Source organism: Anopheles aquasalis, chromosome 3 (genome assembly GCF_943734665.1).
Source record: "Anopheles aquasalis chromosome 3, idAnoAquaMG_Q_19, whole genome shotgun sequence".
NCBI classification, from domain to species: domain Eukaryota; kingdom Metazoa; phylum Arthropoda; class Insecta; order Diptera; family Culicidae; genus Anopheles; species Anopheles aquasalis.
In genome coordinates this window covers 56,603,549-56,623,548 of record NC_064878.1, presented here as the reverse complement: position 1 = coordinate 56,623,548, position 20,000 = coordinate 56,603,549, and the positions used below count along the sequence as shown (strand labels likewise).

The following is a 20,000-nucleotide window of genomic DNA, read 5'->3' as shown; positions in this document are numbered from 1 at the left end:
GAAGAAGCCCACAGCCTACTGGTGGGGGAGAAGACAGTTTATGCTCGAGGTGTCAATAAAAATGATGGCCCGCTAGATGATGATGATCTGCTGCTGCTGCTGCTGCTGTTGCTGGTGCTGCTGCCGGGGGTCCGATGGCGACATAAACGATCGACGGGTATCTCGATCGAAAGATTCGATGTTTCGAAACCTTTAGCATTATGACTGAATTGAGTTCGTGCCTAGCGGAGCCTAAATCTTGGTGGCACGGTGACGGAGACATCAACTTGTGGCGACAGGAGTCTCCACCATGACCCCACCAGCGCAGGCAGGTGAACGCCAGAGGCTGGAGAGGCGCATTTTTGACATGACTGAAAAACATGTTACGGGTTTGTGTTACAACCAGTCAGTTATGTTCGAGGTCGAGGGTTTTGTTTTATCGTCTAAACGATGGCCATTCGATGGCGGATGGAGCTATCCGCGTGTCTATTCCGTCTGCAGACCCCCAGAAAGGAACCAACAAAACAGAGTTCTCTCTCCCTCTCGCTGTCGCCGGTCCACGCAGCGATTAATTCCTATCCGTTGTTTTTCCCAGTTTTATGCGCTACAACTCATAAACCTACGACTGGAGAGACTCTCTAGAAGCGTTTCATGTGCTGTCATTCAGCTGTGCTCCATTATTCCGGATTCAGCTTTACTCAATTTTAGTGCTCATTCGACGACCATTCTGGAACTTGTGGTAAACCAGGACAGGACGCCAGTGTTTGATTTGCTGCGGACATTAATCGAGCACTAATCGACCGTGAAAGGAAATGATAACCCTCCGCCAGGAGGAGGAACGCCCGAATGTTTCCGATGCAGAACGATACGGGCAGGTCAATGCTGATCGAACTGAAGTCCACCTTTTTTTAGTACTTTCGCCCCGGATCCCGGGCGTCCGGAATCCGGCTGTTAAAGCGAATCAAATATTATAATCACTCCGCGCAATGAAACCTCGGTTACGAGGTGCTTAATGTGGAGCTAGCTGGCACGATGACAAATCGCGCAGTTCGATCGCGATCACCCGGGCCCGACTTGGCGCTTGGACCTCATAATTTCGTCTCCAAAGGCACCAACGGTATATCCGTGGTCGTGCCGTGAGAAATGGGTTCGTCATTTTTTGAGGGATTTTACACCGATCTAACACTGACCGTTTATGGCGCGAGCGATGATGACAGGCGACCAGAGAGAGAGAGAGAGATAGAGAGAGAGAGAGAGAGAGAGAGAGAGAGAGAGAGAGAGAGAGCACGTAAAACCACCGTTACCGGACCCATACGTGGGCAGAGGAAGCATTCAATCAATGCGCCAATGAGTTGATTGAGTTGCGATTGCAATGCAGACGAAAAAAGCCAAACAACGGATAACGGACATCATAAATGTCGCCAGGGAACGAGGAGGATAAATGAGAAGATGATAAAGCACTAACGCATCTGTGTGGTCGACGATCGATAATCCTTCTGGATGATCCAGATACATTTTTCTAAAACACTTTGTAGTGGAAACCATTTTTCTCCTGATTCTGATTGATTGATTGCAGCAACCTTTTACGCGATCCTTTACTTCACTCCAGGTAATATTGATAGCTCCCCCATCCCGCCCTGGGACCTATCTGCCATCTAACACCTTCCAAGACACCCACAATTGTAGCGAGCGAGAGAACTTACGCCTCCGGGGGGCACACCATCAGACGAATGGTCATTCACATTAATCATCGATCGCGCTAAGTGGAGCATTGAGCTAACTATCGCGCGCGCGACGGTTAACACCTCGCACACGAATAGCTGGGTGCACTTTTGAGTAATAGAGTTCACCCTCCATCTCACCATGTCCTTCCTGCCGCCCTGTCGACAGTTTTGTCCGTTTGTAAAATGTGCAACTAAGTTTGAAGTTGAAATGATCCAACAACAATAATGGACTGCCGCAGCGTACTGGTTGGGTGAGAAGAGGCTTCTTAACATGTTCCCCGGAGTTTCTATTGCCAATTGGAATTGGAATTGGAATCCGCCTAAGAAGGGCTCGAAAAGTGGAACAATACGTCCACGCTTAAACTCAATTCGCAACAGAAGTCACAAATGTTTCAAGTGGACCACCGAGGAGGGATTTACGTCGAACAAATGCACTCAAGCTGCGAGTTTACTGTCTCAGGAGCTATCCTTCCAGCGAGATGCGATCCTTCGATTGCGACAGATTTTCTTTTGAATTCATCCGCAGCTTCAAGCGTAGGAAGGCAATGCTTATCGGTAAATCCTTCCGGCCACGAATCGAGTGCCTCTCCTCGGTGCGCATCCGGTGCTACGCAATCGCGCCACTCGACCACCCGATGGTGGTCCGTCCTAATGCGGCCCCCGGGGTCTGCGACGCATTGCGAGCAACGAATGATCCAACGAAAAATGGGGAAGCCTTTGCTAATTTATTGTCCGTGCAAAATGACAAACCGAGCGGTGGGAGTTAAAGGGAGTGTAGAGATGAGTGAGTGCGAACGAAAATGTGCGCGAATACCTTCTCCGTCGGTCGCTCGGTCGGGCGGTTCAATGGTTCGTAAATCATCAATTTCAACGCCCGCTCGGTCGGAACCCCTTGGCCCCGGAGTTGCTGGTGGAGAAGCATCGGTGACCTCCGACGCCACGCAAGGTCAATGGCTGCATGGTGCATGGTGAAGGATCTGTGCGATTGCCAACCCAGCAGCGCCCACGTGCCGATGGTGTTGGTCCGCTTTTTGTGGTACAAATCGCGATGCGAAATTCTAAATAAAGGCAAAACATAAATACAATCATGCACATTAGAAGGCGGAGGGGAAGCATGAAAATGAAAAGTTATGTTTGTTGAAATGCCCGCACTTTATGCTGCATATTATGATTTTGGAATTTATTCTATCGCTCAATGATTACGCTCGATGACTGCCATTATTCTCCCGGGAGTCTCAGAAGGCAAATCGGTCTAACCTGAGTGAGCATTGTCCTGGCAACATAGCAACACGACAGCGGATCGAAGCAACCATCAGCAGAAGCGCAGCAACGCAAAATGTCTCATTGCAAGTGCCACAAGTAGTTGACAAAATTCATTTCATTGCCGAAAGCTCAACGTAATTCCAAACGATCCCTGAATTCCCTTTCCGACGACGACGATCCCGACGATAAGCCACCGTATTCTGTCGGCGATTCGATGCCATCTAAATGCGTAGCGGATGGCCCTCCACCACCGCACAGACGGCGGCACTCAGGTACGCATAAACCGTAAATTATGTTTATTAATAAATAACAATCATAAATTTCCCCATATTTGCATTGTCTGGCCGTCCGCGGACACAGAATCCGAGCACCGGGCCACCAGGCGAAGAAGTGGCGAACGCTCGTGCGCGCCCTGCGGCCACTGAAGCGAGTGCCACCGATGGCTGGCGGTTGCTTACTGGCTGGTATCTTTGCAAGCGCGGCGTGTGGGGTTAAGTGTTGCAAATGATTCGCCGACATCCGGCAGAAATTGCAGAAAATCTCCACCCAGGTGAGCCTCCACCACGTTCCTCCCTTTCAAAAAGGCTTTAGTGTGCGCGAAAGAAGGCACCCAGCCAGCCCGGCCGGCTGGCCGGGAGTAGCGCGTGCAGCACCGAATCGAATCGATCAGAGCAAGCCTTAGAGGATCGTCGACGATACCGGATCGTCGCAAACACAAAATACGCCAGCTCAGTGAGCATCGAGCGGCTTGACGCCCCTTCTCCCTCCTGTCCCGGTCGGGAAGGGGTGAATAATCGACGACGGAAGAGGGCTTCTTGAAGCGGCCGCACGCACGGCCACTGCCTGGCTTGGCCTGGGCTGGCTGGTTGGCTGGCTGGCCAATAATAATAATAATCGGTAAATCAACCTGTAAACATGGGATTTTATGTGTGTACATATGTTAAACCCTTTTGATCGGTTATTGCACACACCCTTCTTCGGATCGAGTCGGACGTTTGCACACACAGAGACCGCGGTGGCCACCGCAGCGGTGGAACTGAATCCCCAGGCGTGCGTGGAGCTCCCCCACTCTCTTTGGTTCGGACGATCCGGTTACACGATTGTTGATGGGTCGCCGGACGGTGGATGCTGCTGCGTGCAGAATGCAGTTCGCAAGATATATGTTCATTACTCCCGATGCCCCGGTCTTTGGTACATTATCTGTTTCTGCGTCACAATGGTAGCCGATGCCGCCACCTTCGAGCAAGCGAGAGAGAAAGAAGGAGCTTCACACCTCAGCACACAGCCCGATGTGACCGATTCTGGTTTTACTGGCATTCCTTTCAACCGTTCGAACGAAGCATTTGGTGCACTGGATGGAGAGTAGCGTGAATCGTGGGTGGTGGAAGGAATAGGCAATTTATTCCATAGTTAATTCTACAATTTGTTGCCAGTTGCTGGATCGTTGCGAATGGAACTTCCTTTAGAATTTAAAATCCATAATGTTCCGACTTCTAGATGTATTTCAAAAAGAAGCTGAAGTAATGTAAATCATCATCAACATAAATTTGTTTTTCATAAAAATGAACAAACGCCATTTTGTTCTAGGTGTTAATTGACTTCATCTAGAAGCCACCATCGAGGAGCACAGCAAATACTATCGTCGAATAGGCCTCACATTAATTCCATCATCAACACTTCGCGTGCTGATTGCAATCGAACGACTGATGAGTAATTAAATTGCATCAAATGTACCCTCGCACACCGTACAGTGGTTTTACCTTCCAATTTCAAATGTGCATTACAGGGTTCAATTTTAGCACGTGGGGCAACGGGATGGTCCGTTGCCTAAACGCAAATCCTACACCAATGCCTACCGTGCGTGCATTTGCAATTCGCTAAAAATCAGAGCCGAGCTCCACATCCACCATACTGATTCCATATTCTGCTCACGATTTTACGCATTACGTATCGGACTGTAGTAGGCCGACTGCAAAGAGGCGTCTGGTTTTTGGTTGATGGTTGATTGTAGGCAGGATTGTGTTCAAATCGAATCCCTGCGTCGTTGCACTTTTCCTCGTTCAGGATATTTGTACAACGAAGGCACGCAGGTGTCTAGGTGTCTGTCTGTCTGTCCGTTCGAGTGGCAGTCTCGCAATGTTTGCCCAGCAATTGGTCCAGGTGACGAAATTGCAGTTTGCTCATTGAATGCATCACCACCTCCGCAGACGTTGGAATGAGCTCTGGTGATTTTATCAGATTTTCAGGCTGATGTTGATGATCCTTGGAATTTTGTTAGTGGCATTTTTTGGGAAATATTTTTGAAAAATTATCAAACGAATTCTAATCGTTTGACGAATATTGATTTTTGTATTTTAAAACCTGTAGCAAACATTTGTTTTGTAGAAATGTTCTTCAGTTTGCATATTTTTATACGTTACAGAACAATTTTATTCTACTTTTTGTATTTTAAATAAAGCCCAGTTCATTCCATACACCAAGAACAGAAAAAATAGTCTAAAAGGTACACTGTTATCAGGCACCGTGGCATATCTCGTTTGTTCGTCTTCAATGTTGCCAACTTGATAAAAGCATTGCACAATTTGCAACCACAATACACGCAATCAGTGTTCCTCTTCGCCTCTCTTTTATCTATCTACCACAAGACGATCTAAGAAGCGCCACACGACGGCTACTCTTCCCAAAAACTCCCAGCAGGCAATTGAAAGCAAATCCCTTGGCAACTATCTCATCCCGTGTGGCGGCAAAAAAGATCAGGCGCCGTCAGAACCCACGCTAAATAACCATGCAATTAGCGAATGTTGTGACAAGTGAAATTATGAATGTGTTGCGCGAAAGTGTTGAACGCACGCACGGATGGCCTGGTGTGGCCTTTTGATTCCTAAATTACCGGTTCCGGCAGCAGTGGCCGCGCGAGGTGAAATGATTTTATCATCCCTCGATCCCCCTTCATCGTCTCAGTGGGTTGGGAATGTAACCGCCTGCTCATTAAACTGTCACAATAATTACAAACATCACGGCCACGGCCACACAATATTGTCCATGTGACCGGCCCGAAGGGTCGCCAGGATTGTGTTCGTCGATTGATTCAATTACTGGATCAACCACCACGGATTTTGCTGCCGTTCGGTGCTGGTTGTGTGGTTCTGGGGTTTGTCCCTTTTTCATGTCCTTCGTGCGTGAACCATTCGGGCCAAATGTTGCATGCTCATCCCGTATCCGCAGCTAAGCAGCCAGCAGCAGTTGATGCGGATGTGGGCGGTTTGATGTCCCGAACTCTGTTCGCTTATGTCTCTGCAATCCCTTTTTGGCAGAGCAAACGATTAGAGGGCTTTATTGAACTGTCCATAAGGGTTGCAAGGGTACGTCGAGTGATAATACGGGACAATAATGCTTCGTTTATTGTTATCTCGGCGTACGTGCTAGGCGATTGCAGGCGGGCGATCGAAATGGTGAATGGTTTTTTGTAGCAAAGCGCATTGTGTTTGAGATGGAAGTATGTTAATTTGGTCCTGTAGCGATGTAAACATGAATTTTGCAACAACAAAAGCATACACTTGTATAAAGTCATTGATTGCCTCAAATGATGGAACAAGTTAATAAAACTCTTACTAAAACTCATTTAGAACTTTTCAGCAAACCTTTATAACTAAGAAACAGCCTGCTCTTTTAAACAAATTTTGAAGAAGCAGCAGCAAGTACGCCAAGAACGGATTGATATTCGGAGCAGATCGGAAACTGGAACAAAACAAAACCGTCCTGGTAAGTGCGCCAACATCCTGTAACACCGACGCGTTGAATATGATATTCTGTGATTCGTTTTGTGCTTCTATTTCATTTGTTCTCTACAGATACCCCCAATATGAACTACATCATCTCACCGTTAGCCCATCGGAAGCAAATCAGCAATTCAATCCGCGAACGGCAACAAAAGTACCACCAGAAGCAGCAGCAGTAAGTCCGCGCAACTTACCGAAACGGGGAAGCTTATTGAAACGTGAATCACCCAAATTACTGGTTCCGGCCGGCGTGATAGTTACGAGAAAACAGATTTCCTTATAAATATTCATACCGAGGCAGCGGAATCCAGAACCCTGAATCCGGACACAAAAAAGGCAGTCTCGAAACAGCAGCTCGGAGCTCCGTTTGTTTTTCTCATATTATTTCGTTTTCCTCGCCAGAAAACTTCGAAACAAACGCAGCACGGAGCGTACAGAGCGGTGGAATGGAAGTGAAGGTGGAGTGCAAGTATCCTTCCACCTTCCGTGCCGTTGGTCCGTGCCGATCGATGGCGCAGCACTGTGCGAGGAACAAACGGTTTTGTACAAATTGAATCAAATTGGACGGTTGCCTGGACCGGAATACGGGAGCAGCTTCGAGCAGGATCGTTTGTGTGTGTCCACTCGGTCAAATTCCGGACGCAGTTGGTATTCTTCAACTTTTGTGGCTCGCTACACCCGCTACGATGTCCCGCTCGAGTGGGCATTCGAGTCGGTGAATTGTAATTCAGCGGAAGATTCGACAGAAAAAGGTTATCTGCCGTCCAAAAGGAATGGTCAGTAGGGACAACTCTTGTGACAAACAATATGAGTTTAGCACAAGTTCTTTAAGTTTCCCGTTCTAGCATGAAAACTGCTCCCACAAGGATCAAGGAATCTGTCGACAAAATGACGGCGCCCGCAACAATCGCAGATAACATTCAGATCAAATGTTCGTCGAATCCTTCAGCGTCAACAGCATTCCCAGGAGCACCTTACAGAGGCGACCGTGTGCCGTGTGCTTTTGTGCATGACAAATGCCCTCCTCGGTGCCCGCGGGCACAGAATCTAACATCAAATAGTACGCGCGCCACGTTTGTGCTGACTCCGTACCGTTTCCGCTCCGCACTCGGCTCTGCGAATTCTATTGTCTTTGATATGGGAGCGGATCCCGTTACCGTTTGTGATGCAGCGGACCGTGTAACACGCCCCTCGGTAGGCAAGCCCGGTAGTCCACCGGAGAATCGGATTATCCTGAACCTATCCTGGTAGCAAATGCAGAGAGGGTGAGAGTTGTGCTCTTCCTCCACGACGCGTCGAATTCGTACCGTTTGCGACGAATAGACGAATTGATTGTAGCACTACCCCAGGCCACTCTCTCTACAGTTCAACGCGTAGAAACATGATGTTTCGCTGTTAAAGGGATGCAGGATTGCTCTTTGGTGAACGGATGTGTTGGCTAATGGAAGGGATTGGAGCAGCAAAGGATCTTTGGCAGACATACCAGCATAATCAGAGCCAGTGGAACTGTTGAGCTGGTGAAATGGTAGACATAACAGACAACACACCCTAGCACGGACTTTAACGATACAACAATTTGAACAGTTCTAGCAAAAGGATTCAAGCAACATATTTCAAGATGTTATATCAAGCATATTCTACGTTACATTTGCCAAACGTAATCCCTCACCATAACACCACCGATGGCGCGTGCTTTTTGACTTTTTAATCCTTAATCCTCCCATACTCGCTACAATAGAGCTCGCGCTCTCGTCCTCCTGGGACTTTCTGCGTGAGAACATCCGACCTGAACCTGACCTTCTAACCTTTTTCACCCGAGACAATGGCTCCGAGTGCAGGATTCGAGCTGGCACTCGTTTTGTGCAACATTACTTCAAACCGAACCGAACCATTCTCAAGCCGCACTTTCACGCAATAGTGGCAACAATTGCTTAACTTCTCGAGGAAGGGCAGGGGGGATACTGCAGCTAACAATGGTGTGAACCGCTAGCGCCGCGTTTGCGCGACAGCGAGGTGGATTAAATCGATCTCATCGAGTCCTAAATCTTCGCGGTCAGCCGAGAACAATGTATCGGTCGAAAGGCGCAAAAGCTATACTTATCTAATGGACCAATAATGAAGCCTTGGCATACACAGCCCTTCAACAAGGGCCACGTGGCGTCCGTGTGCTGTGGTGGCAACAATGTGCGTCCGCTTCTTCCGCACAGTCTGTCCGACACGTGGCGTGGCGTGTGCGTCACAATGGGGCGAGAAAGGAAGGAAGGAAGGAGGAAACAATTACTAAAAAACGGCAAGCAAATTACCTTTGATGTCCCCTGGGGGGAAGGCAAAGTTTTCCACGCAAAGGTGCTGATAATGGAATCATCCTGGCACACGTTTGTTTGGATGATAATGTCATATCGCACCAAGAACGAAATATCGAAATTGATAGTAATTTAAATTTTCAAATTGTTATCACATATGAATCCACAACAACCGATGGTCCGACAAACGGAATTTCGGGTTCGCTACACGTGATTGATATGCCAATCATGTGATTGCGAGTCTCTCTGCCACCCGTTTAGTTGGCCAAAAACGGAGTTGCCCTCTGCCGATGTTGCCCACTAGTTCTGCTACTGGCTGCTGACGCTCAATGGACCCAATGGAAAAGTTTAATCGACCGGAATAAACATTTTATCCATCATGTTCGATCGGAATCGGAACCGGCCGGTATGAACCGGTGAAAGTTTGTTGCCAGTGCGATGATGACCTGGAGCACGTTCCGGAAAAACGATTTTTCCAATCGACACCCGCGCGCCATCGACAGCAGTTGAACGCATAGTAAGCGATGCTTTTCCAGCGTTTCTCGCATGCTGGGATGCTGTAAACTATCATCATTTCGGATCGGGTTTGCTTGGATGAGGAAACAGGAACAGGAGGATGCGGATCGGTTGGCCTAGAGCTCACCGTTGAGGTTCAGTCGGGATGAAATGTATGATGTATGGGATCACGGGACACATAATATAGGCAATTGGGATGGGATGTTTGCATATCACGCAAGTCAGGCATTATGCGATAAGCATCGCATAATAATGTTATGATTTTTGATTGCGATGCCACCGTTGTTTATTGCCGGGTTTGGGCAGAATATTTTAAAAAGAATAATCTAGAAATTGAAACTACAAAATAATGTTGGGAATCATCTAATCTTTTATATAAATCTCCATTAAAGCAACAACAGTCCTCAACAATTTTCTTTCTATTTAAACGAAACAAAACAAGTCAAGGCAGAAGGTTTGGGCAGCATCTATATAAATTAGATTTTCCAGATTTCTATCCCAACATCGACAGGCAGAGTCGAAACGAAACCACGGCCATCCCCTGGAATGACCGGGGCGGGATCGAACAAAATACCCAAACTCCTTCAAAATCACTCGAACAAATTCCAAAGTTTATCGCAACAACAAAACCCTCCCCCGCCACACCCGCAGCAGAAAACCCGCTGAACACGCATTTAGTAAATCGCAGCACGTACTGGCTGGCTGGTCGCTGGTTCTCCTGTCCGGTCGTTGCTAGCGTTCGAGGGACCCATTACTTCCCCAATCAATGCTATTGGACAGCATTATTTGCACCCTCATTTGTCACCTCGTCACCCCCCATGCTGCTGCTCAACATAGACAGAAAGCGAAAGAAACACAGGAACAACGGAACCAGGGAGTTTACTCAACGCCCTCATCGACAATTGTTTAACGCAAATGCCAATAAAGCTAACACCCGATGACGGGGTGGTAAACTGTGTTGTCGGGACCGATTCGCACCCACAACCGAACGGTAGCCCCGTCTCCCCTTCTGTTTCCGTGAATTAGTGCAGCGAAAGGGATGGTCGGCATATTTTTGTATCATTTCGTTGGTGTTGTTTGATCATCCCCAGTATCATTTCCTGCCTTGTCGTTTCCTTAAACTCGGAGCTAAGGGTAGAGATTGCCTGGGGTCATAATTAGGGACGATTTAGACTCTTCATTGCCCACGAAACGTTTGTTTCATTCACTCCGCCCCCGGGGATCCATCGTGGAAGCTTCTCAGCTGCTTGCTTACGCTAACTTACCAGCCGAAGAGATAATCCAATTTATGTTGTTCTCACTCAAACTTTCTTAGCCACCAGAGAGACTAGGCCAAGCGAGGGAGATCAAAAGTATGCTAAAATGCTATTCACCTTAAGGGGCCCTCCGGGGTTGGATTGCAGACAAAATCTAAGACCCGTTTGCATAACTCTGCGTTTCCGGTTTCATTAGTAACTGTTCCTTCTCAAAGGGGTGCCAACAAGCAGCTCTCCAACAAAAAGATTGATCATTATTTACGATTTGTGCATTTATTTCGACAAAAAAGGCAGTATTAACATATTACGCAAATGCTATGTTCCTATCACACTTTGAACTGGACGGAATGGATTCCACGTACACTCGCACCTAAACATTTACCATGAGATCGTCATACAGCGCGTGCCACGCGCGTACAAAGGGCACTTTCAATTCATAAGACTCTCCTCGGCCGTGCGACAGAACGGACAGTAGCCTTTCTGTAGAAACTGCAACTCAAAGTCCTCCGAGTGGAACACCTGATTGCACTCCGAGCACACGGTAATCTGAAGCTCGGGCAACAGATTACGATAGTAGCGCGTTGGTAGCGGTGCCGGCCCCCGGACGATGATCACTTCCCGTGGATCAATCGCACGCAGCGCATCTCGATCGAGTGTTGACGGGAACGTGTCGATAATGTCCTGCGTAAGAGAGCATTAGAAATGAAAACATTATTCACATCGATTGATCAAGGAACTTGGTTCAATCTTGACTGACCTCTTGAATAAACTGATCCCGCTGTCCATCGCTTGCATCGGTCTTCGGTGGAGCGAGTAACAGCCTCTCCGCTTCCTGTTCGCTAATGCCCCGTTCCGGCGTAAATTCGGCCAACGGTAGAATCTCGAAGGAAACGTACGAAAAGATGTACTCCTGCTGACAGTTTGGGCATCGGTTGCCATGGAGATGGGGACTGTAGTTCGAGCACTTGTAGCACATCGGTAGGAGCTCCTCCGGATCGTTGAAACCTCCGGGACAGGCACGGCTCGTGATGTAGCTAATATCCACCTGCTCCTGAATGCCGGCAGGGATCTTAAGCGACTGTAGCTTGTTGTTGATCTGCAGATGCAGCTTATTCGCTCCGAGTACCTTCGCTTGCTTCGAAAGTGTATAGTAAACGGCACTGAAAGGGAGCAACAAAAAGGCATTAGGCAAGAGCGGATGCTTACAATCACGCATCGATCGGAGACTTACAACAAACTGATACCCTTCGGTGGATTGCTTCCATTGATTTGGTTCACAACGAAGCGACTCGTGTTGAACAGCGTCAACGGCGGGCTACTGGTGAACGGTTCCTTCAGGTACGAATTGATCGTGTTGTACGCGTAGTAGATCGATGCAAACTTCAGCAACGATCGATACTCTTCCACCGCTCCCGATGAAACCAGTGCGTCCTGCTGGTTCTGTTCCGAGCTGTTGGCCAACAGCTTTAACTCCTGATGTGCCCGCAGCCACGTGTAATACCCCGCATCCAGGTAGCGTTCCTCCGAGACGGCACACTCGACCAGATTGCGCAACAACTTGGTTGCCTCTTGGGGACGTCCGGCCGATATGAACGCCTCGTGGGCCGAAATGAACTGATCCGATTCGGCCAACCATTGTGCGTGCTGAAAGTGGATATCCGGCAGTACCTTCGGTAGATGTTCAGCCAATCGAAACGCTTCCGGCCAATCGCGAGCCTCCACGTGCAGCTGTACAACCTGCTCTTCCTCACCAAGCTTCCGATAGATTTCGGCCGCCAGTGGAAGTGCTTTCAGTCGGCGCAGATGGCCTGCGATCAGCTCAAGCGGTGCGCGTTCCGTCGCCGCTAACCGCCTTCCAATGTCGAGCAACACATCGGCCCATCCCTGTTCGGCCACGATTTCGATCGCACGCTCAGACTCACCGGCGGACAGCAGTAGCTCTGCGGCGGCTCGTGGTTCATGCACCGAACAGGCCCACTCTGCTCGTCTGCGTATGAGTTCCTTTTTATCGGCAGCGCTGCCTTCTTTAAGGAACTCCTGTGCCAAATCGAACATTCGTAGATCGCTGTACATGGCGAGTGCTTTACTGTTGGTGCCCGATTTTTGATACAATCGGCCAGCCTCCTTGAACCGGCCTGCAAAAGCGTACGCTTCCGCAAGCAACACTTCTTTCGAGGTTTCGCCACGTTTTTGTCGCTCTCTTAGTTCCGCGATAAGTTCGAGCCATGGGAGATTGCGTACCCGGACGTAGGCATCACGTGCCACCTGAAAGTTGAGCGCATCGAGTGCGGCCTGTGCTAGACCTTCCCAGTCGGACAGTGGTACACCAAGGCAGGCCACCTGATATGCATCCCTAGGAGTAGATAAACAGCAATGATTAGATTTGTCGATCAAGGTTTCCGGATGGCTTGTTTGAACTTACTCAAACATTCCCGCTTCGACGAATTGCCACATCGTGGCACCGAGGGCCAGCGGTACGTTACTCATCACGTTGCCCCGTAAACAGAAAGCGGTCGCACCACACAACCCAACCACCACTCCAAGCATCGTCTGTGGACTACGAGGTGGCAACGAGCCAACTCTCACACTCAACCCACCGGTCGTGTGCGAGTAACAGAGCATCGAATCAAGGTGTGTGTTCCAGGCAACGGAATTGACGGCCGAATCCTGGTACAGCATCGCATCGTTGATGAGATCGCGTACGACCAAGCGTCCCGCATCATCCACCACGGCCAGCTTGGTACGCGTAGCGTTCAGATCGAGACAACGAACCGACGACAGGACGGTGGTCACCAGAATCGGAAGCGAATTGTCCAGAAAGATGCGCCACACTTGTCCACTCTTCAGACCGAGCAGCAATCCCTCCCGACCGGCTGGCCCTCCAGTGACCTTGATGTACCGTATGAAGCTATCCATCAACCATTCGCGCTGTAGCACACCGTTAAAATCGAGACTTTGCAGCTTCTTCTCCTGACACAGCACCAGATGTTGGGCGCAAACTACAAGCAAACTGCAGTCGAACTTTTTCGCAATCTTTTCGCGCACCTTGTAGTGCATCGGTTGATTCTCGGCAGAGCTGAGCTCGTACAGTACAACCCGTTCGGGTAGCTGTACCGCCAAGCGGTTCCGATAGATTGCGATCTTGTGTACGAGATCGCGGCACTTGATGCGCACCTTCTGGCCCGACACGAGATGCTGGATGATTACGTCGCACATGTTCTCACGGAACGCGTACCGCTCGCGGTACAGAGCGTGCACGGTGTTGAAGGCGAGACTGTAACACCCAAGTGTCCCATCCTGGCATCCAACAACCTACAACAGAGAGAGAGACAGTGACGTTTGAGGTGGTATGTAATGTAGAAAGTGAAGCGGCCGCCGATGATTACCACAAAGTTTCCTGCCGGATGAACGGCCACTGTCCAGATCCAGGAATCGTGCTGCTCACCAAGCATCCCCAACCGGATACCATCGCGTGTAAACAGTTGCAGGGCCTTGTTGCATCCGGCCACTATCAGGAACTCGCCACTGGGAAAGAAGCTCAGACACAGCGGATCGAAACCAAAGTTGCGCTCCTTGCCAATCGCTTGACCACCGAGCGAGTAGAAGGACAACGTTTGGCCCCAATCGATCACACAGAGGATGTCCGAGGAACCGGACGTTGCCGGTGGATTCCAGGCAAGCCCAAAGATTGGACTATTGGCCCCACCTGGCCGGTCAATCTTGATCTTCTCCTCACCGGCCTTGTTGCGTATCGAAATCGTTCCATTTGCCAACCCGAGCGCAATGTACTGGCCATCGTTCGTCCAGGCGCACGCATTGATGCGTGCCGTGGCTTTGTACTTCTGGACTGCCTTTTGCTCGGGTGACCAGAATGAAAAATCCGATACGGCGCACGAGGCAAGCTGGTGTGAGATCGGATTGAACGAAAGGCACTGGATGGAATCGTTGTGACTGGGGGCGAAGAATAGAAAAGGAAAGACGTTATTAGAGCATGCCTGGTGTTCAAGTGTCCGTCCGGTTCTTACGAATATTTAAGCAATCCTTCCAGCTTGATCGTCCAGATGATGACCGTTTTGTCGGCACTGCCCGAGGCAAACTTTTTGCCATCCTTAGCGTACGCCACACAGTACACGATGTCCTTGTGGCCCTTGAGCGTGCTGATCAGATTGCCATCGATGGGATCGTACACCAGCACCTTATCTCCGGCGCCAGCCACCAACTGTACACCCTCCGGATGGTAGCAGATGCAATGAATGCTGGAAAGACGATCAAAAGGGGGAGTTATTATCAATTCGAACAGAAACACATGGACACCCCGCACTTACCTGGCCACATCGCTTTTCTCCGTCGAATCGTGGATCTTCTCAACCCATTTCGGTATCGCGCGCATCCTGTTGGATGGGAAACGGGAACGGAGAACCGAGAACCGAGATTTCTATCCGAAACACAAAACTATTGAACAAATCCGAGGAAAACATGCATTTTCACGCGAAAATAACGGAAAATGACAGCCGATCACATTTGTTTGTGTTTTCCCTAGCAACGGCGCGGGGTTCAACAGTCGGTGGCGGGGAAAGCTACGATGAAGCAAACGAGGATCACTTAGTATCGTCACAGGAAGGTAAATTTGAAGCTATTTATGATTTTCCAACATGAGCTTCCATACATTGCGAGCCATTTCCCGCTTTGAATTACACATTTTTGACCATCTGCGTTGGCACCCACCGTGCGGCTAAATAAAAAAAATTACAGCGGCTAACAGAGCACAGCATATGTCTAGAACCACCTGGCACAAAGATTCGATTCTTCACCTTTCGTACGATAGAATGTAAGTTGTTTGTTTCAAAGGAAATGCGACGTAAGTTTGTGTAATTGTAACACAGGATCCGAAATTTTTCATCTCCCGCAATCCATACGGAGCGACGATTAGCTGTATGGGAAATCGCTTGCATTGTGTCGCAGGACCTTAAGTGGCTCCTGCTCGCGAGAGGTCAAGCAACGCGCGCGTCATTTGCCGCCCCATTTCGCGGGTCCCAACGGATTTCTCGGCCTCCTCGTCACGTGCACCGACCAGCGGACAGACGTGCGGAGTCAGCAAAAGTGGATGCGGGTTTTGGTTTGGCCCCACGGAAGCGGTCGCCATTTTCGTCAGCCTTTTTTCATTTTGGCGAGTTGCCGCACCCCGGCCCAAAAAAAGCGCGTTTGTGTAAGTGCGTACGTGCGCGTGCGGCGGAGTTTGAGATTGCGTTTTTACTCGCTGGTTTGCTTCTTCAATGCTTTGTGCAGCACTTTTTCACGATCTTTTTACGTCCGTTCAGGATTTTTTCACGACAGGACAGCACTTTCGAGTCTCGGAATTGTACAACTGAAAAGCAGAGGAAGAAAAGAAGACGCCGAAGAACTGCGGCGACTCGTTCTGAACGTCGAAAATCGATTCTGACAAAAATTGTATGGGCGAGTTGGCAGGCAGGTTTGACAGGTTTGGTTTCGGTTTAAAACCATCGTGTCTGTCAGTGAAAAAGCTTTTTCCGCGTTTCTAATCGCTGTAAAAAGGGGCCGTGCAGTGCTCCTCTTCTGCCGCAGCGTTTTTGACGCGGCGACGACGAAGCCGAGGATCCCTGCGCTGGCCGGAACATCGGGCGCGCGGTGCTGCGAAACTGCAAAAACGCGGCCGCCAAACCGCATCGCCGCAACGGATCGGGTCTGTACGTACGCGCGGGGTGGAAGGAAGTGGTGAATGGTTACCGTCGCAGTCGCCGCCACCCGGGAAGAGTGGAGTTTGGATCGCGCGCGCGGAATTTTCTCTACACCCGGGCATCATTTCCAGCCAATCCGACCACTCGGGAAGCCCATTAGATCCATTTTTGTGGGTGCACCGAAGGAAGGGTGCCCGTTTTGCGCTCGTCTTCAATTACATGATTGTTCTCCGTGTGGTCGTGTGTTTGTGCGTGTGTATTTGTGTGTCTGCGGGCGCGGTAAGGAGCGCTAGCGTGAAAACCATCCCACAGTGTATCCACAGCAGCGGAAACGAGAAAGTTCTACCCCGCTCTTCTGCCCCCTTCATTTTGCGCCATTCATAAGATAGAGCGTGCCGGAGGCGGACAGAACGGGTACGGTGGTGGTGTGTTGCGGTCACTTCCCCCCACCGTAGGTCTGCGGTGTATTGTGGGGGGACGGAGGAAAGGCGCCATCACAGGAGAAACGAAACAATAGGCGGCATCTCGGAGTGACGACAGATGTGTGACACGCCAGTGTTGTGTTGGTATTGGTGGTGGTGGTGCTGTTCATGGAACGCAACCTCTTCAACCCGTTCTTGATTCAGTAGGCGGCGAAAATTCGTGTTTTTTATGCGCCGGAGACGCACTCCACTTCGTGGCGAGCCTTTTCGGATGGATCTTGGCGTGGATCTTTCGGTCATCCCAGGATGATGAAACTACCGTGGCGACGGCACCAAGAAAAGCGCAATTTACGGCGTGTGCATGTGTGCCAGAAAGAGAAGGAGTGAAAGCGATTTCCTCGTGAAAGAAAGAGAGAGAGCAAAAGGCGAAAAGGCAAATTATGGTGGCTTGGTGTGTTGCCCCGCTTGGGTTGCGATATGGCGGCAGTGAGGCACGCGGTGTGTGTGTGTGTGCGTGACACGCGCTTGGGAACGCGACCCTCACCAACACCACTGGTCGCAACGCGGCACATTTTCGTCCTCTCCCCGGGTTCAAGCCATCGACGGCGGCGCCAGTAGACAGGACGCGGCGGCGACGGCGACGACGACGACGACGACGACGGTTGTTTGTCTTCAAACGCGCGCGCTTCAAAAGAAGAAGGGTCCATTTCTTTTGGAAGGTCGGCGGGCATTGCACCCGCAGATCGGACGGCTAATTAGGCAAAGGATTCGGTGGGAATCGGGCTCTAGGGTAACTGAGATGTTGCGGCAGGATACAAGTGATGTCCTCGTGGAGAGCGTTGTTGGTCATGCTTAGTAGGCCCCTTTTTAACCGAGCGCGGATATGCTCGACTCCTATTTTTTAACACTATGTGGGGGTTTTTTCGCATGTGTCTGTGTGTATGTTTGTTAATGTGCGTGTTTGTGTCTATTTTTGCAGATCCGTTGTGTGAATTTCACTCTCCTAAACCCATCCCGGGTCCGCCACTGCGACAAGTGATTTGGTTGGTGACGATTGGCAGCCAGAGCAACATACCGAACATCAGAGCAAGCGTGTGTTTGTGTGAGAGAGTGTGTGAAACACGGGCGAGAACCCAGGAATCACCCGGAGCTTCCGGTGGCGCCTTGCTTGGCCTTTTGGTGGTCGTCCAACCTTCTCCTGCGCTTCCATCGATGCCGCGACAAGCGCGAACGCTCTACGAGAACTATTCGGCATTGGAAATATCAACATCGGCAGCGCAAAGACCGGAGGAACCTTTCTAAGGACGACGAGCAAAGTCAAAAGGAAACGCAGCAGTGCATTAGTAAACAACGGACCCCAGCGGACGGACACCCCTAACCGGTCAAGATGCAGAAGAAAATAGTGCAACCATCACCGCAAGTGCGGAAGGTACGCCGTGTGCATAAACCTCTTTCTTATGTTTTTATCTCCCCCCACTGGCCGACAGCTTTATGGACAGCAGGAAGCATATTTGCGATTGCTCCACAATCTGCCACCGGATATGACTCGATGGCACGGAGCAGTAGTTGAAGAAGCTATTTGGATTTGTTTTCTTAAGTGCGCGCCAAGAGTAACTGGTGCGTGCTGGCTGGCATTACAACCGGGGGTCCGGTCATTCGCGCGCGCATACACATGGTAACCATCGAGAAAACCATGAAGGAAGCACTGATCCAGCTCCATGGCATCCTACGAAAACGAATGCGATGCTCTACTGCTAAACTCCCCGACGAAATGGAGAAAGCAAAGCGCGCGCGCGCGCCCTCTTGGATGCACTGGCGGTGCCGTCTGCATTGCCACACTCTTCTCCGCATGTTATTGTCGGTAGGCGCGGTGTATCACCTACCCGGTGTCGATGAGCGCGCCAATGTTGAATCCGTATCACACCCCACTTATAGTTGGCTTCATTCATTCCATCACGTGTGGGCAATGTATCACTGTTTTTGGTTTATGGACGGTTCTCGAAGCGAAATCGGAGTAGTGATGCGCGATGTCTTGTTCCTTTTTTGGGTTCCAAATCATCCGTTTCAAAAGTGTGAACTCTTCAAGTTTTTTCATAACAAAAACCGGTACATTTATGGCATGTCTGATTGGTCATCGTTTTATTGCCCATGATGATCCCTCATCTTAACTTTTTATGCTATTTTTTCGCAAGTCCATATCCTCTCTCCAAACAGGGTTGATCGTGATAATTGCACCTCCTATACGATTGGTTTTACTCTCGGTCCGATTACAGTTAAGCACTGAATAGGTTAAAGAAACGTAAACATGGTTTGACCAGTGCCATATTCCATAATCACGTATTTGCAAATGAAACCCCTTTTAAACAGAGCGATCACATACAAACAGAGTACAGGGAGGATTTGATGTTTTTGTAAAACAGTTACAGTCCCGTTACGTTCGACATCTGCATCAACACATGCCGAACCACTTTCATTGAATGATGACGCGGTGGAACGCGCGCGCGTTTGCTGATGATTACGAAGATGATGATGATGACGGGCTTCCTTCATGGGATGCTTGTTTTTTTGCCGCGTAATTGTCGCATGGAAATGGTTGCTAAGGAATAAGTGCTCCAACTGTTCACGTCTGGAGGGGGCTCAGTAATGCGTAAGACGACGTGCTACAAGCCAGCCATTCTACCCTTCAGGGGGCAACTCTGGACAGACGCGGGGAGACTTTTGCGAAACCACCCCATCATCACCCTCCGCCCGGTAGTCGCTGTGTAGTAGAAACTGTTTCCATCTGCGCGGTCCAACCGCCGCTCAGGAGGGAAGCCCTTCGAGCAGCAGACCTCAGTAAGCATCGACATAAGAAAAGTATTTTTAACAACCGCGCATATACAGAGAGTGAAAGCAGCTATGCATCCATCGCAGCAACCGCGAACCTCCTATATCCATCCACCACGTGTACACGCTTGGCAGCACAATGCTCTGCGTTGCTTATCGCCGCGCGGCTATGCTACGAATGCTGTTGTTGTTGCGTCAGGGCGTACTGGGAGGAACAAGAGGGATATCTTTTGCAC

At 49.7% G+C, this 20,000-nt stretch overlaps 2 protein-coding genes across 10 annotated transcripts in view; one reads left to right on the top strand and one right to left on the bottom strand.

Moving 5' to 3' along the window:
- Positions 1 to 11,091: 11,091 nt before the first annotated feature.
- Positions 11,092 to 15,272, bottom strand: LOC126578346 (intraflagellar transport protein 122 homolog). Its single transcript, XM_050240804.1, has 7 exons — positions 15,146 to 15,272; positions 14,846 to 15,076; positions 14,207 to 14,771; positions 13,243 to 14,132; positions 12,052 to 13,173; positions 11,578 to 11,980; positions 11,092 to 11,501 (listed from the first exon to the last, which is right to left on the bottom strand). The coding sequence occupies exons 1-7, from the start codon at positions 15,208 to 15,210 to the stop codon at positions 11,250 to 11,252; spliced, it is 3,528 nt and encodes a 1,175-aa protein (XP_050096761.1). The 5' UTR covers positions 15,211 to 15,272; the 3' UTR covers positions 11,092 to 11,249.
- A 543-nt stretch (positions 15,273 to 15,815) lies between these two features.
- The window catches only part of LOC126578347 (zinc finger protein 236), a 10,774-nt gene continuing 6,589 nt past the window's right edge, over positions 15,816 to 20,000 (top strand). For 2 of the 9 annotated variants that reach the window (XR_007608394.1, XM_050240805.1), the window contains exons 1-2: positions 16,346 to 16,525; positions 17,918 to 18,367. Coding sequence is in view for 8 of the 9 variants with exons in the window: in XM_050240805.1 (XP_050096762.1) it covers positions 18,326 to 18,367 (42 nt within the window). In the remaining variant the exon portion in view is untranslated. Of the gene's footprint in view, positions 16,031 to 16,345; positions 16,526 to 16,606; positions 16,796 to 16,821; positions 16,968 to 17,229; positions 17,729 to 17,917; positions 18,368 to 20,000 lie in introns of those variants that run through there. The other 7 variants (XM_050240808.1, XM_050240810.1, XM_050240807.1 and 4 more) reach the window with 7 other exon arrangements.

Excerpts from the sequence above, each read along its gene's own strand:
- LOC126578346 (XM_050240804.1), bottom strand. The coding sequence starts at position 15,210 with ATGCGCGCGATACCGAAATGGGTTGAGAAGATCCACGATTCGACGGAG. Across the intron at positions 13,174-13,242 it reads GTCGAAGCGGGAATGTTTGA|GGATGCATATCAGGTGGCCT; the intron begins GTAAGTTCAAAC and ends ATCTACTCCTAG. Across the intron at positions 11,981-12,051 it reads CCGAAGGGTATCAGTTTGTT|TGCCGTTTACTATACACTTT; the intron begins GTAAGTCTCCGA and ends GCTCCCTTTCAG.